Source organism: Microtus oregoni, unplaced genomic scaffold (genome assembly GCF_018167655.1).
Source record: "Microtus oregoni isolate MIOR12 unplaced genomic scaffold, Mior012 000006F_ref0000085, whole genome shotgun sequence".
Lineage (NCBI taxonomy): Eukaryota > Metazoa > Chordata > Mammalia > Rodentia > Cricetidae > Microtus > Microtus oregoni.
In genome coordinates, this window is record NW_024543065.1 from 45,991,315 (window position 1) to 46,006,963 (window position 15,649).

Consider the following 15,649-nt stretch of genomic DNA (forward strand, 5'->3'; position numbering starts at 1 on the left):
TACTGTGTTCTTGGGGTCATCTGCAGCTATTCAATCACTACGTTGGAAACAGAATATAAAAAGTAGTTACTACACACTCTTCCAGACTCCCTGTGCGGTGATGTCTCTGCAGATGAAAACTGACCCTCAGCAGAATCTAAACAAGGAAATCGGCAAAGACTATAAAACTGGACTTGACTTAACATATTACTGAAGGCTTAAACTTAAAAAACTGCTGGGTGATATGTTTAAAATGCATGTTAAACATACAAATGTACGTTCTTCAGAGACATGCCATTATGCACATGACAAAAGCCTTGGGGGGGGGGGGGGAATGTCTTCTTTCATTACTTAAAAGCAGTTGTTCTGCACAAGATACTGTCTATATAACACTGAAGCATAAGCAAAATCCTGTGTATCTTTGTTGTTATGCTCTGTCACATCTGTTAAAATAGATTTGGGCATAGCATGGTGACATAAACCTTTAATCGCAGCAGTCAGGAAGCAGGAAGGCAAAGTGGAGGATCTCTGTGAGCTCTAGGCCAGCCCAGTCTACAAAGCAAGTTCCAAAGTAACCGGAACTACATAGAGAGCCCCTATCTCAAAATGATAAGAACAATCAAATTCACTGAAGGAAAAATAAGAAAAATATGTGAACAGTCATTTTATTAGAGATGTACAAGCAGCAATTAAGCACACGAAACAACTGTTTTATTTCAGAATATTTAAGGAAAGGCCATGAAATACACAGTGAAATGTCACAGTATACTTAGTGAAATACACTCATGATGCAGAGGACAGTCTTAGAGGGTTACCGTTGCGTGTATGCCAGGATGGAAAGGGGCAGCCACTTTCACATACCGCTGGCAAGAATGGAGAAGGGAGTTAACACATCAGAGCTGGGATTTCGTAAATGCTTTTTAAAATATTCATTCACTCCTCTGGTGTCACAACTGAAGTTATTAACACAAAGTGATTGTATGCATAGCCATATAAAACCTGAAATACTCACAGCAGTCTTATTTGTAGTATGTGAAATCTGTAAAGAAAATTTTCTACATAAATTAACAGATAAGCCAACAGCTGATCTACACAAAATATTACTCAGCAACAATCACAATGTTTCATAAAAGAATCATTGTTGAATCTTGAAGTAATTATACAACATATCTACACATACACAAGCACACATGTTATGATGACAATAACTGAAAATTCCAAACAACGTAAACTAATGCACTGTGTGTGTGTGTGTGTGTGTGTGTGTGTGTGTGTGTGTGTGTAAGCTAACAACATTAGATGTTCTTCTGGAGAACCTGGGTTCAGTTTCCAGCATCCACATGGTGGCCCACAACCATCTGTACTGCCAGCCCCCAGAGAGCCTACTTCCCCTCTGGCCTCCACAGGTAGTAAGCATGTACATGGTGCACAGACATACATGCAGGAAAACACACACACACACACACACATAAAATAAAGTTTAAATTAAAAACAAAATCATTGGTTGTCAGGAGAGGTAGGAAATGTAAGATAATAAATGGGCATGTCATAAACAGACAACAAAGAATTTGTTTTCATAACTATAATGATTTCCAAACTTTCCCAATCGGGGTTTTGTTTTTTGAGCTAGGGCCATGCTGTGTTGCGCTCACTGAGCCACAAACTCCTGGGCCCATGCAATCCTCATTCCTGTTTTCTTAGAAACTGGAACTGCAAGCACACGCCACAGTGCCATGCCATGTACTTTGTTGAGTGCCACTTATACAAATGACACATACATGAAGCTATAAAAAGTAACCTGAAAAAATATACTTAGATGTCCCACTGTTCTCAAAAGTTCTTCACAACCTAATATGGATTCCACCATCTCGGAACCCGAGAGGCACAGCCTTGCTCCATTGGCAGTCCACCTTGGGAAATATTAAAAGTTACTGCCTCTTGAATCACAAATAGGTCAGAATTATACCCCATGCCACAAAAGCATCTTTCCCCTCTTGTTCTCCTGCCTGTACAGCTTCAGCCCAAATTAAAGAAAAGAATACAGGAATCCACAAAAAATGTCTCACTAATTTCTCTGACAAAAACCACAGTCCCGGGAGATAGTCATAAAGATCTAGAGGATTGTACTCACACAAGTCACTGGAACATCTACAGATGAATCTTTAGTAGAAGCCTGTTCCAGCACCAGAGACATGGCTCAGAAGGTAAAAGCACTTACCCAAGGCCTGATGACCTGAACTCAATCCCTGGAGCCCATATGGTAGGACAGAATCATGTTGCAAAGCTGCCTTCTGACCTCCACACATGTGCCATGTACATGTGCACCAACACACATACATGTACAATAGGGGAAATGTGAGATTATTTCCGTATCTGTTAACTCAGTTCCTGTCCCAATCACAAACTGCTCCTGCGTACTAGTCAACACACTATATATAGCAAATGGCTCCAATGCAAGGCCTGCAAAGAAATTACCCTCAACAAGGCCAGGAATTGTGTGACATCCCAGCAGAAAAGAGAGTTTAATTGTTGACGTGCTTTAAAAGTGCTTGGTATTGTCAGAATTCTCCTCTTTATCAGGACTTCTTACCTCACTAAAATCACAGCACCTTCCGTAAGCCAACAACAAAAAATCCACCATTTTACCTGCTCTCATTGCTGAGAGCAGGAGCAGCCACAAAAATCAGACCATTGCTCTCCACAGCTGCTTCTGGCAGGTGTATCATACTCTTGGAAACACAGAAAGGGAGGATCTCTATGGAACTGGCCCACCTCTTCGTGCAGACATCATGGGGCAGGTGATAAGTCATGCCACAGAATGAAGAGAACCTTCAAGATTAGAGATGCATAAACAAACTATCTATTCAAAAAGATAAGTCAGAGATTCTGGGCAGCAAGCATTTCCCAAGTTGGCCAATTCAAACCTGGAAATATTCATAGCGAGCACAGTATGAAAACAAACTTCCCCTGAACAAGTTTCTTAGCAAAGCTGCAAACACAACTCAGACCATACTTCCGAATAAGATTCCTGACCTGAAAGGAAATCAGGGGTTTCCAAGGCTAAGGCCAGAGCAGAGTACAGAAGTTTGCATCTCTGAGTACACAGGAAGGATACCCATCCTCGCCGTGACAATCTTCCAGGTTGCAATGTGACGGGGTTTCTACTGCAAATGCTGCCAATGGCATAAGTCAGGATATGGCCCTGGCAGAGTAGAAACTGGAATGAAGCTCCTCAAAGTTTTCCCCCTTTGAAGCCCACATGAATTATCTTTAAACTCAGAAGGCTGCTTGTCTCCCCCAGTGTTACTACACCAACTCACTAAGCAGCACATTTCCTGCACGATAAAGAAGTTTCTCAGGTGTGAACCCTCTGGTGTCGAACAAGATTAGACCTACGGCTAAAGGATTTCTCACAGTCGCTGCATTCATAAGGCCTTTCTCCAGTGTGAACCCTTTGGTGCTGAATGAGGTCTGACTTGTGGGTGAAGAGTTTACCACATTTGCTACACTCGTAAGGCTTTTCTCCACTGTGGCTTCTCTGGTGTTGAACTAGACTAGCACTTTGGCTAAAGGACTTCCCACATTCACTACACTCATAAGGCTTCTCTCCCGTGTGCAGTCGCTGGTGCTGAATGAGGCTAGCACTCTGACTGAAGGCTTTCCCACACTCGACACACTCATAAGGCTTCTCTCCAGTGTGAACTCTCCGGTGCTGAATGAGGCTAGAGCACTGCCTAAACGACTTCCCACACTCTTCACACTCATAAGGTCTTGTGCCAGTATGAATTCTCTGGTGTTGGATGAGGTCAGACTTCCGGGTGAAGGATGTGCCACATTCCCCACACTTATAAGGCCTTTCTCCAGTGTGAACTCTTTGGTGCTGGATGAGGATGAACTTGCGACTGAAGGATTTCTCACAGTCACCGCACTTGTAAGGCCTGTCCCCAGTATGAACTCTCCGGTGGCGAATGAGGTTGGAGAACTGCCTAAAGAGCTTGCCACACTCGCTACACTCATAAGGCCTTTCCCCGCTGTGAATTCGCTCATGCTGAATGAGTTCGGCTTTGGAGCTAAAGGCTTTCCCACAGTTGCTGCACTGATGAGGCATTTCTCCCGTGTGGACTCTCCTATGTCTAATGAGATTGAAAATTTGTCTAAAGGATTTCCCACACTCGTAGCACGCATACGGTCTTTCTCCAGTATGAATTCGGTGGTGTCTAAAGAGGCTAGAGTTTTGTCTGAAGGATTTCCCGCACTGATCACACTGATAAGGCCTCTCTCCGGTGTGGATTCTCTGGTGTTCGGTGAGGTTAGATTTATAGGTGAAGGATTTCCTACATTCCACACACTCATAATGTACTCTATTAATGTGGTGTCTCTGATGATAAACGAGTTCGGATTTATAGATGAAGGCTTTTCCACATTCAGTGCATTTATATGGTCTTTCTTGAGGACACATTTTATCATGCGCAATGAGGTGACACTTTTTGCTAAAAGATTTTTCATGCTGACTATGCTCATATGTCCTTTGTCCCGTGTGACTGTCCTGGTGCTGAGCTAGTTTGTACTTGCAGGCTTTCTCATACTTGCTACCCTCACGAGGCCCCTTTTCAGGCGACACACTGTGACAATGAACAAGAGTATGTTTGTGCCCTGAACCCTGTTGGCATTCACTGTACTTCAGTTTTTCTCCACTCAGAAGTGCTTCCCCACCCCTGCCGCTACTGTGAGGCTGCTCACTGCTACAGGCGGCCTGCTGCTGAAGACAGTCTGTGGAGGCAAGAATCTTCTCCCCATCCTCCTCAAAGATGGATGGCTTCGTCAGCACATGGGGTCTGCAACTTGGCATAAATGAAGCCTTGTTAGCATCCCCTTTGAAGTGCTTTTCTCCACTGTCACTCTTCCGGTGTTGGTTAATGTCTTCATTCAAACCGGAGCTTTGCATGCCTGTTCTGCCCAAGTACAATGTCTGCACAGAGGGTGCGCTTAGGAATTCATTCTGGTGCGAAATGCCTTCCAAAGCTGGAACAGGAGTCTCAAAGTGATGAGTCTCCTGAGTGGAGGGACTTGGTTTAGACATCACCCCTTCTATAGGCTCATCGTGCTCAAAGCTTACCTCTTCACTCCCCATTCCGGAACAGGACCCTGGAATCAAAGAAACAAATGTTGAAATGCTAATGAAACGGCACTGACAGCAGTGGAGAGGACAAGCCCGTCATGAAGGTGAGTCGGACACAGAAAACAATGGTACAGCTAAACTCAGGTTACACCTACACACTAAGCACTGGGGAATCTAAGGCAAGATGGTGAGGGCTTGTAAGTTTGAGGCTAGCCTGTGCTACACAACCAAGAGCTTATCACCAAAATATAAAAATAAAGAAATAAAGGGAAAAGAAACAATGAAACCTGGACTATTCTAAGAACAAAAGAGCCGTAGACAAACTTAGGGAGCGATTTCAAATACTGACAGGATACTTCACACTAGACAGAGGACACAGGACGGGATGCAGGAAGGGAGAAGCACGGGCTCCAAGAAGTTCCTCAGCTAACAGCCTTCAGCAGGATCTTTCCTACTGGGGATATGGCTACAATGAGCAAAAGTCCTCAAATAAAAGCAAATAGCTAGCGATCAAGGGCTGATTAAGACTGTGTTAAAGCAAACAGCCAGTGGTCAATGGCTAATTAGGGCTGTGTTAAGAGCCTCATAGTACCATTTGTCAAAACTAAGACTGTAACAGCATAAAGGAACCCAAGAGCCAGAAGCCACAGGTAAAATTACAAGTTGGTAAAGTACTAAACAAGGAGAAGTAAAAGTAGAAGTAAGGCATGATGGGTGAGTCCTTTACTAAAACACTGTGGGACACTCTCCTGCTTCCTGGAATGATGGAAACATGCCTTTCCTGGGTACCAGGTCAGGTCTCCTCTAAGACAATCTTGTCATGTCAACCATATGAGGCAACCAAGACTCTTTCCACCCTGCAGCCTTAACCACACAGGACATGACAATTACAAATATTAAAAAAGAAGAAAAAAAAAGCAAGTTTGTGACCAGTAGTAACTCACAGCAACTTAACATAAAATAGTATATGGGAGGAAAACAGAACCAAACTCCTAAGGGTTCGTCAAGAATAGCCCACGGTTCATTTAAAAATAAACATTACAATGCTTCACTAGGCAGCTATAAAGAAATGACAACTAAGCCTGGTGTATGCCTTTAATTCCATTACTTGAGAGGCAGGGGCAGGTGGATCTCTATGAGGAGTTTAGGGACAGCCTGGTCTACATAGTGCGTTCCAGTCTATCCAGGGTTATATAGAGATCGTTTCAAAAGAAAAGAGACAAAGACCCAGAGAGAGGAAGAAAGAGAGAGAGAAAAAAAGAGAAAAGAGTGAGAGAGAGAGAGAGAGAGAGAGAGAGATGACAACTATAGGAATTAGGCAGGAACCAAGGCATGGGGCACTACAGATGTGGACAGTCACCCTAACAGGGAGACATTTTGAGACTTGTTATGACTCCAGAGATTGCAGTCACTCTCTGGTAAAAAGTAAAGGTAGAAACCATTTAGGACACTGGGAGGGATGCAAGGACCTTACCCAGAGATGCCACAAGTGCAAGGTTCTCCAGCATCACACTGCAGTATAGGAACCTCTGGGCCTTATCAAGAAGCACCCATTCTTCCTGGGAGAAGTGAATGGCCACATCCTCAAAGGTCAGACCCTATTGCAACACAAACAATTCATCATATGATCAGCTTCCCTTCCAAACTCCAAGCACACCTGTTGACCCAACACACATCGTTTGCTTACTGTATTTTCCATCTCATATCAGAGGAGACACTCAGCCCAATGTCCACTCTCTGCTCAATGATATTGTGCCCTTCCACAGAAATGGGGGAGATATAAATACAGCTGAAATCTAACCTCTAGGCCTAGGATGAAGGCCACTACCCCCTCTTGTCAATGCTGTGGCTGTCACAGATACTGGTTAGGGAAAAAAATGGTCATAGAAAAAATAGGCTAACTTGAATTTTGTCTTATCAGACAACATCCCTGAGGATCCTAAAAATCCTCCAGACACAAGGAAACGGGCTCCCCCTTTATCCTATGGCTCCTTACTGCTCCTGGGGCAATCAGTTCGTACTACATCTGTACATAGCACTCTATGAGTATACGCATATGTGTGTGTTTGTGTGTGTGTGTGTGTGTATACATGCACATATGCATACAAGCATACATTCATTTGTGGAGGCAAGAGTGCTGAGTGTCTCATTCAATTATTCTCTATTTTTTAAGACAAGCCTTCTCATTGAACCTGGAGCCCACTGTTCAATCAGACAGGCTAGCCAGTGAACTTCAGAGATCTGCCTGTTTCTGTTTCCCACCCTCAACCCCATCCCACACACGCTTTATATGGGTGCTGGCAATCTGAATTCAGGTCCCTGTGCATTAAAAGCAAGCACCTTACCCACTGAGTCATCTCCCCAGTCCCATACCCAGCACTCTAAATCATGTATTTTTTGTATGACTATATTCCCACAGCTACAACCTTAAAAGACCACACAGCCCTGCATGATAGGAAAAAAAAAAAAAAACGTTACGATCCATTTTCTTGTGAAGACTCCAAGGTAAAGCACATCCCTCACCCAACCCTATCTGGCCATGAGTATATACCACACCTGAGCACCACTTACTCGCAGTGTTTCTCAGTCTCAGTGATCACTGACCACCATGCACAGCACCAATAGCTAGAAGGACAATAAGCACGGCCTAACTCTGGCCCTGATATGTGGAGCTGAATGCTTTATTTCCATAGAATTGGCCTGTAGTCCTCCACATCCTTCATCCTATATACAACCAAATAAAGATCTGCAACTTCATTCCTTTGCCCTCAATGTGAGGGCTTTGAGGTTACCAGTTTCTATTTCCATCCCAAGTGCATAGGATTCTGTTCCACATCTCACTCTATTCTTGCTGACATCCAACCACAGCTACGCTGAGAGCAGTTCCTTGGACTACCCACTGGTTCCTCAGTATGTGGGGTCCAGGGAGTCCTTGGGAAATTCAAAGAGGGTCCAACATCCCCCTCTTCCAAACCTTTCACAGATGCCACTCCAAAGCAGCCCCAACCCTGTTATGATGGGATCCTACCTTATTCTATTTCTTGGTTCAAACTTACCTACCAACCATCACTCATAGAAGCCAGGTATGTTGACTTGTGCCTATAATTCCAGCACTTGGGAGGCTGGGGCAGGAATACTGCCAGCTTGGGCTACATAGTGACATGGTAGGCCTCTTTCACCCCAAGTACATACAAACAGTAAAAACTGCTGAAGGAACCAGACCAGCTGTGATGCCTGGAAAAGATGCTACAACCTGCCATGCTACCTGCAAGTTGTACAGTGCACTCCAGGGTTCCTTTCATAAGCCATTAACCCATGCTGGGGTGGGCTTCTGTTGACACAGCTCAACTTTGAATCATTTCTACTCCTGAAAGGAACCCCTGACCCACGTTCCAGTATGTGCCTCAGCCTAAAGCGAGGATTGAAGTAGTGCAGGCAAGTGCAGATCTCCTTTCTCCTTGGGAGAAGCAACCTTCTCCAGCTCCATTCATGCTGCCAGCGATTTCATACAACCCTCAGCCTATACACAAAACTGTGTTGAACACCTAACATGTTCAAGACCGCAAGGCCCAGGGCTATACAGTGAGAGAACAGTCCAAGGACACGGTTAATCTAAAAACTGTGTACGTTAGGAGGAGGGTAATGGCAGGTTCTGCTTACCGGGCCTGACCCCATCACTGGCTCTGAAGTCAAGAGAATCTGAAAAACAGAAGGAGACTCTGAGACTCTGGCAGCCACAGGCAGGTTCCTCAGACTCCAGTGACTCGGTGCCCACCCTGGGGCTAGGTGGCCTAGGATGTCTGCCTAGGATGACTGCGGAGTGTCTATGCTGTGGGCCACAGCGCTGAATCTCAGCTGTGAGATGTGACACCTGTGACAAGCACTCTGTTCTCTCCTGCCTATTAGGTCTCTTCCTGTTTGTTTTTCTTCTGAGTAACTTCTGGAAAGTATTTCCAGAACATGGTCTATTTCCGGACATGGTCACTGTTCACAATTCTCACTGGTTCCAGTGTCCTAAGAATTAAAATCAAATCCCTCTGGTGCACCGGGGCCTCACAACTCTTTCAGTATACGCTATGACTCTCTATCTCCTATGCCCAGCCGCCCTTCCAGGTCTTTGCACATTGCAACAGTCACAAACCCCAACACACGGATGTTATGAATGGGGCTCCCCGCTCCCACCCACAAGCATCTTCTGCCCGGGACACCAGCTACGTACTGCAGGGTCATGACGGGGCCCTCTCTCCGGGCTCTAGCACTAGGGTGATACCCGCAGGACGCAGCACTTACCTGTGCCGGGTCCCTGTATGCGGCCGCGGCCATTGGACTGACTCTGCAGCGGGAGCAAGAACCGGGTCGTCCTGGTCTCTTCCCCAGGCCCTGCGCGGGTCACGTGGGCGGAGTCGCTGGGCCTCAGCCAGGCCTCGGTACCGCAATGCAGCTCGCTGCAAGGCTCACCTCGGCCGGAGCCTACAACTAGGTAAACAAACCCCAGAAACGCCAAAACCACGGCTAAGAGGAGAACCACGCCGGAAGTCCAGCTCCAGGAACAAACCACTCGCGCGCGCGTACACACACTCAGACACAGACACACAGATACACACACACCCAAAAGTAAAAATAATGCCAAGTTTTCATTGGCTCAGCTCACTCCCCAACATCTCGTGTGCTTATTGCATTCCGGGAAATGTAGTTTCCACAGCTTCCCAGGCAGGTATCCCATCCCCCATCTTGACCCCTGTAGACTTAGTTTAAAAGAAAGGGGGCGTGCTGCTGGGATTACAGCTTCCAGGGGTGAGATGCTTAAATGAAGCTGTTCCTGGATTTCTGGGATTTGTTGTATGGTTCATCATCTCTATGTTTGGTAACTTATTTCAGAAACCACGAAGCTCATTGACATCAAGAGGCTAAAAAGGAAACAGATTCAAATGGACATATTCCATACTCAGAGACACCAAGATCAGCTCTTATAAGGTCAACGCATCCGTGATAGAATAGGACTTTATGGTGATTCAGATATTTATGGCACACCCATACACCTATAAGAACCCTTCACTAGTACTCTGGAAGGAAATTCTGTAAGTTTATTGATATCACACACAGACACACACACACACACAAACACACCACAAATGTGCGTGCACGTATGTATGTGTGTACACACACACACTATTGGCTAGACTATAATGAACATTTTCTTATTGCTGTCCAGCTGTTTTCAGTCAAAAGCATTAGTGACAAAATTTGTAACTCTCTGTGTGTTCAGTAACGACAAGACAAAAAGAAAAACGAACAATGTCAATTGGGTAGATAATGTGGAATATAAAGAGGGATGTTTAGCCTACTCTAGAGCAGAAATTGAGGAAACATCTTTGCGTCTTGTTTTCTCAGAAAGAGGCTCTCCTGCCCATTTTCTAGTGATTGTATTCAGTGCATAAGTTCATATTGATCTTTTTCACTTAATATTTCTTGCTCAACATCCAAAGAAACAGTTGCCTTAAGAATTTACATGCTCCTTTAGGTGGATATATTTATTCTCCTGGAAAGACACAAACAAAACCCTGCCCCAGCCCTAACATTGGGTGAGTTTCCCTTTTTGGCAGCTTATGAAAGGCATTTGTTAGTCTTATAAGTTAGTTTAGATTGATGGCCATGAGGCTACACTTGTGCAATTTGATTGTTAGTTTTTAAAAAAACACAACGTGATAATTGTTAAAATATTTGTCTTTGGGACCTGGAGAGTTAATTCAACAGTTAAGGGCACTTGCTGTTCTGGCAGAGGACTGGATTCAATTTCCAGCACCCAAATGACAGTTCACACCCATCTGTCACTGCAGTTCCAGGGGAGCCTACAGCTTCTCTGGTCCCTTCAGGCACCTGCACACACATGGTACACATACATACATATATGCTGGCAAATACTCTTTTTGCAGATTTATTTTTTTACGGCTTTTAAGCTGTTATTTATTGGTTAATGTTATTGGTTTTTTAATTGATTTTTATTGAACTCTATATTTTTCCCTGCTCCCTTCCCTGCCTCGTCCCTCCCCTTCAACCCTCTCCCATGGTCCCCATGCTCCCAATTAACTCAGGAGATCTTGTCTTTTTCTACTTCCCATGTAGATTAAATCCATGTATGTCTGTCTTGGGGTCCTCATTGTCTGAGCTCTCTGAGATTGTGATTTGTAGGCTGGTTTTCTTTGCTTTATGTTTAAAAACAACTTATGAATGAGTACATATGATAATTTTCTTTCTGGATCTGAGTTACCTCACTCAATATGATGTTTTCTAGCTCCATCAATTTCCCTGCAAATTTCAAGACGTCGTTATTTTTTTTTTCTGCTGTGTAGTACACCATTGTGTAAATGTACCACATTTTCCTTATCCATTCTTTGGATTCTCAAGGGGCATTTAGGCTGTTTCCAGGTTCTGGCTATGGCAAACAATGCTACTATGAACATAGTTGAGCACATGTCCTTGTGGTATGTTTGAGCATGTGGGTATGTACACAAAAGTGGTATTTCTGGGTCTTGAGGAAGGTTGTTTCCTAATTTTCTGAGAAATTGCCATACTGATATCCAAAGGCGTTATACCAGCCTGTTCCCTTTACCCTATAACCTCTCCAGCATATGTTGTCATCAGTGTTTTTGATCTTGGTCATTCTTAGCAGTGTAAGATGGAATCTCAGAGTTGTTTTGATTTGCATTTCTCTGATGGCTAAGGATGTTGAGCATTTTCTTAAGTGTCTTTAAGCCATTTTAGATTCCTCTGTTGAGAGTTCTCTGTTTAGGTCTGTACTCCCCCTTTTTTATTGGATTATTTGTTCTTTTGATGACCAATTTCTTGAGTTCTTTGTATATTTTGGAGATTAGACCTCCGTCTGGTGTGAGGTTGGTGAAGATCTTTTCCCACTCTGTAGACTGCATTTCGTCTTGTTGACCATGTCCCTTGCTTTATAGAAGATTCTCAGTTTCAAGAGGTCCCATTTATTAATTGTTTCTCTCAGTGTCTGTGCTACTGAGGCTATATTTAGGATGTGATTTTCTGTGCCAATGCATTCAAGTATACTTCCCACTTTCTCTTCTATAATGTTCAGTGTGGCTGGCTTTATGTTGAGGTCTTTGATCCATTTGGACTGGAGTTTTATGCATGGTGATAGATATGAATCTATTTTCATTTTTCTACATGTTGATATCCAGTTATGCCAGCACCATTTGTTGAATATGCTTTCTTTTTTCTATTTTATATTTTTCCCTTTTGTCAAAAATCAGGTGTTCACGGGTGTGTGGATTAATATCCGGGGCTATTCAGTTCCATTGGTCCTCCTGCCTGTTTCTATGCCAATACTAAGCTATTTTCAGTACTATGGCTCTGTAGTAGAGTTTGAAATCAGGGATTGTGATGCCTCCAGAAGTTTCCTTATTGTACAAGATTGTTCTGGCTACCCTAGATTTTTTTACTTTTACATATGAAGTTGAGTACCGTTCTTTCAAGATCTGTGAAGAATTTTTCTGGGATTTTGCTGGGGATTGCATTAAATCTGTAGATTGCTTTTGGTAAGATTGCCATCTTTACTATGTTAATTCTACCTACCCCAAAGCATGGGAGATATTTCTACTTTCTGGTGTCTTCTTCTATTTCTTTCCTCAAAGATTTAAAGTTTTTGTCATACAGGTCTTCCACTTGTTTGATTAGAGTTACTCTGAAACATTTTATTCTATTTGTGGCTATTGTGAAGAGTGGTGTTTCTCTGATTTATTTTCAGACCATTTATAATCCATATAAAGGAGGGCTACTGATTTCTGTTTTTAGTTAATCTTGTATCCTACTACATTACTGAAAGTATTTATGAGTTGTAGAAGTTCCTTGGTAGAATTTCTGGGATCACTTATGTAAACTATCATATCACCAGCAAATAGTGAGAGTCTGATTTCTTTTCCAATTTGTATCCCCTTGATCTCCTTTTGTTGTCTTATTGAAGAGCACTTGCTACTCTTACAGAGGACCAAAGTTTACTTCCCAGCATCAATAACCACTTATAACTCCAGTTCATGGGAATTAATGCACTCTACTAGACTTTGCAAGCACCAGGCATGCTTCTGAGGCACTTTCTTACAGACACACACACACACACACACACACACACACACACACACACACACATTGGTCAAAGAATAACTTGGGGAGTCAGTCTTTTCCTTCCACTGTATGAGTCCCAGGGATCAAACTCAGGTTATAGCCCTTGGCAGCGATGTCTTCACAAGCTAAGCCATCTCTCTGGCCATAGTCTTTTCTTGATGAATCTACTTTTCTTGGGTGTTGAACATACAACACACAAAAGAATTTGTGAATGACAGTTCCTCCAATTCACTTCTGATAGTCAAAGCTTCACTTCTTATCCTTTTGGCTAAGACCAAATGTCATACCCAGCAACTCGCTCCTACCCACTCATTCTCATCTTTCCCCATCTAGGAATCTGATGGAGGAGGGTCATCTTTCTATCTGTTGTTTCATTGGTTAAGTAATAAAGAAACTGCTTGGCCTCTGATAGGACAAAAAATTAGGTAGGCGGAGTAAACAGAACAGAATGCTGGGAGAAAGAAGCTGAATCCGAGAGTCGCCATGATTCTCCTACCGGACACAGACGCAGGTTAAGATCTTCCCTGGTAAGACACCTTGTGGTGTTACAGGGATATTAGAAATGGGTTAGATCAATATGTAAGAGCTAGCCAATAAGAGGCCAGGCAGTGTTTAAAAGAATACAGTTTCCGTGTAATTATTTCGGGGCATAAGCTAGCCATGTGGGCAGCCGAGTGCAGGGGACGCAGCCCCGCCGCTCCTATTACAACAGGAATCCATCATATAAATTTTTCATGAGGTAATAATAATCACACAAGAAGTAAAACCCTCAAGTTGGCAAGATGCACAGCCAAATGTATTTCCCACATCCCAATCTCAGTGCCTTCCTGTACCCCACCAATTCTACCTGGTGTTTTTCAGCCATCTCAGAGGGTGTTTTCCTCTGTAGCTCCCTCCCTTAGCCTGATCTGCCCCTAATAATTCTAATCCCTTTCAGGGATTTGAACACAGAGCAAGTGTTTTTCTGAGGTTTCTAATCTCCACGCAGACACTGTCACTGCACTGAAGAATGAAATGATAATCACCTCCCAGCAGGTTGACCTCACTGTGTGCCAAGCCTTTATAGCAGAGATAAAACACCCTCCTGTGGCATGCTCTGAATGTGACCAAGGTAGCTACTGACCTAGCGAACATACTCGGTAAGTTGTCCCCTTCTTTTCTGATAGTTCGGTTTCTCTGGAAATCTTTAAGAATATAGTATAAATATGCCATCTTTTTGAGATAGGCTGTAACAAAATTCCTCAGAACTAGCCAGGAGCTATTGGGTTGAAATGATGCACTTTGTTCAACCTGCAAGGAAGTTGGCCAGCAGATTTAAAAACCTGTAGTAGCTTGTTGTCCTAGATCTGAGAATTTACCTCTGAGCATTTTCTGTAACATCCACACAGCCATACATCCCCTAATATTTTGCTTTTATTTAATTATTGAATCCTATGGAATTATACTAAACTAATTCTGTTTAAACTCAGTGTAAATAATACCTCATTGATAGATTAATGCTGAATTCTCCTATAAGATTAGGGTTGCTTCTATATTTTATGTATTTTTTGAGATAGGGCTCTACAATGAAGGTCTGACTGCCCAGGCTAGCCTCAAACTGACAGAGATCTTCCGCATGCTGGGATTGGTGCCTGGTTGGTACTTTATTTTTTTAGGTTAATTTTAGGTTTATGATTTATTCTTGACACACGTTATGGCATTATATATGTTTAAGAAAATGCATGTTGATTTTATTTTTTTATTCTTTGTGTGTGTGTATTCAGACATGCACACATTTGTACACCTGAGTGCAGTGCCCACGGAGTTCAGAAGAGACATACAAACATACAAATTCTTATAGCCATAATTGCAGGAACATGAGAACTTAACAAGGTATGTGTTGGGAACTAAACTGGGGTCCTCTGGAAAACTCTGAAGTGTTCTTAAACTCCAAGCCCCATTTTACATTTTTAATATATATGGTTGTATGTGCATATACCGTGTTAGCCTTCAACTACCTACACAGGCGAACTACAATTCCTTTGATAGTCAGGCCTGTATTATGTCTCCTTTTGCCATCTTATATACAGGACAGACAGGAACTTTAAACATGGTTGCTAATAGATCAGTTTATGACATCTCCGGCAAGGATTTTTATCTAACTAACTGTATTAACTCACCTACTAACCCTAAAGCATTCCTCCTTCTCTGTAGGCCATCCCACATACTGCTACCTGTTAATCTTTCTTCGCCCTGGTATGAAGACTCTATCATATTTGCCTCAGAGCATGGTGCCAATACTCTTTCAGACCCTAAAAGATTTATTGCTGAGCTTATCCTAGGTATTACTGCTCTTATAGCCATTGTGGGCTCTGTAGGGTCTCCACCACAGCTCTGATTCAACAAATATATACTGCTAACCATGTTAACACC

At 43.1% G+C, this 15,649-nt stretch overlaps 1 protein-coding gene across 1 annotated transcript; it reads right to left on the minus strand.

Annotated features, from left to right (window-relative positions):
• Window positions 1–639: 639 nt before the first annotated feature.
• Window positions 640–9,700, minus strand: LOC121449109 (zinc finger protein 551-like). Its single transcript, XM_041653331.1, has 4 exons — window positions 9,389–9,700; window positions 8,759–8,797; window positions 6,573–6,696; window positions 640–5,124 (listed from the first exon to the last, which is right to left on the minus strand). Exons 1-4 carry the CDS (start codon window positions 9,419–9,421, stop codon window positions 3,335–3,337), a joined length of 1,986 nt encoding a protein of 661 aa, XP_041509265.1. The 5' UTR covers window positions 9,422–9,700; the 3' UTR covers window positions 640–3,334.
• Between the last annotated feature and the right edge of the window lie 5,949 nt (window positions 9,701–15,649).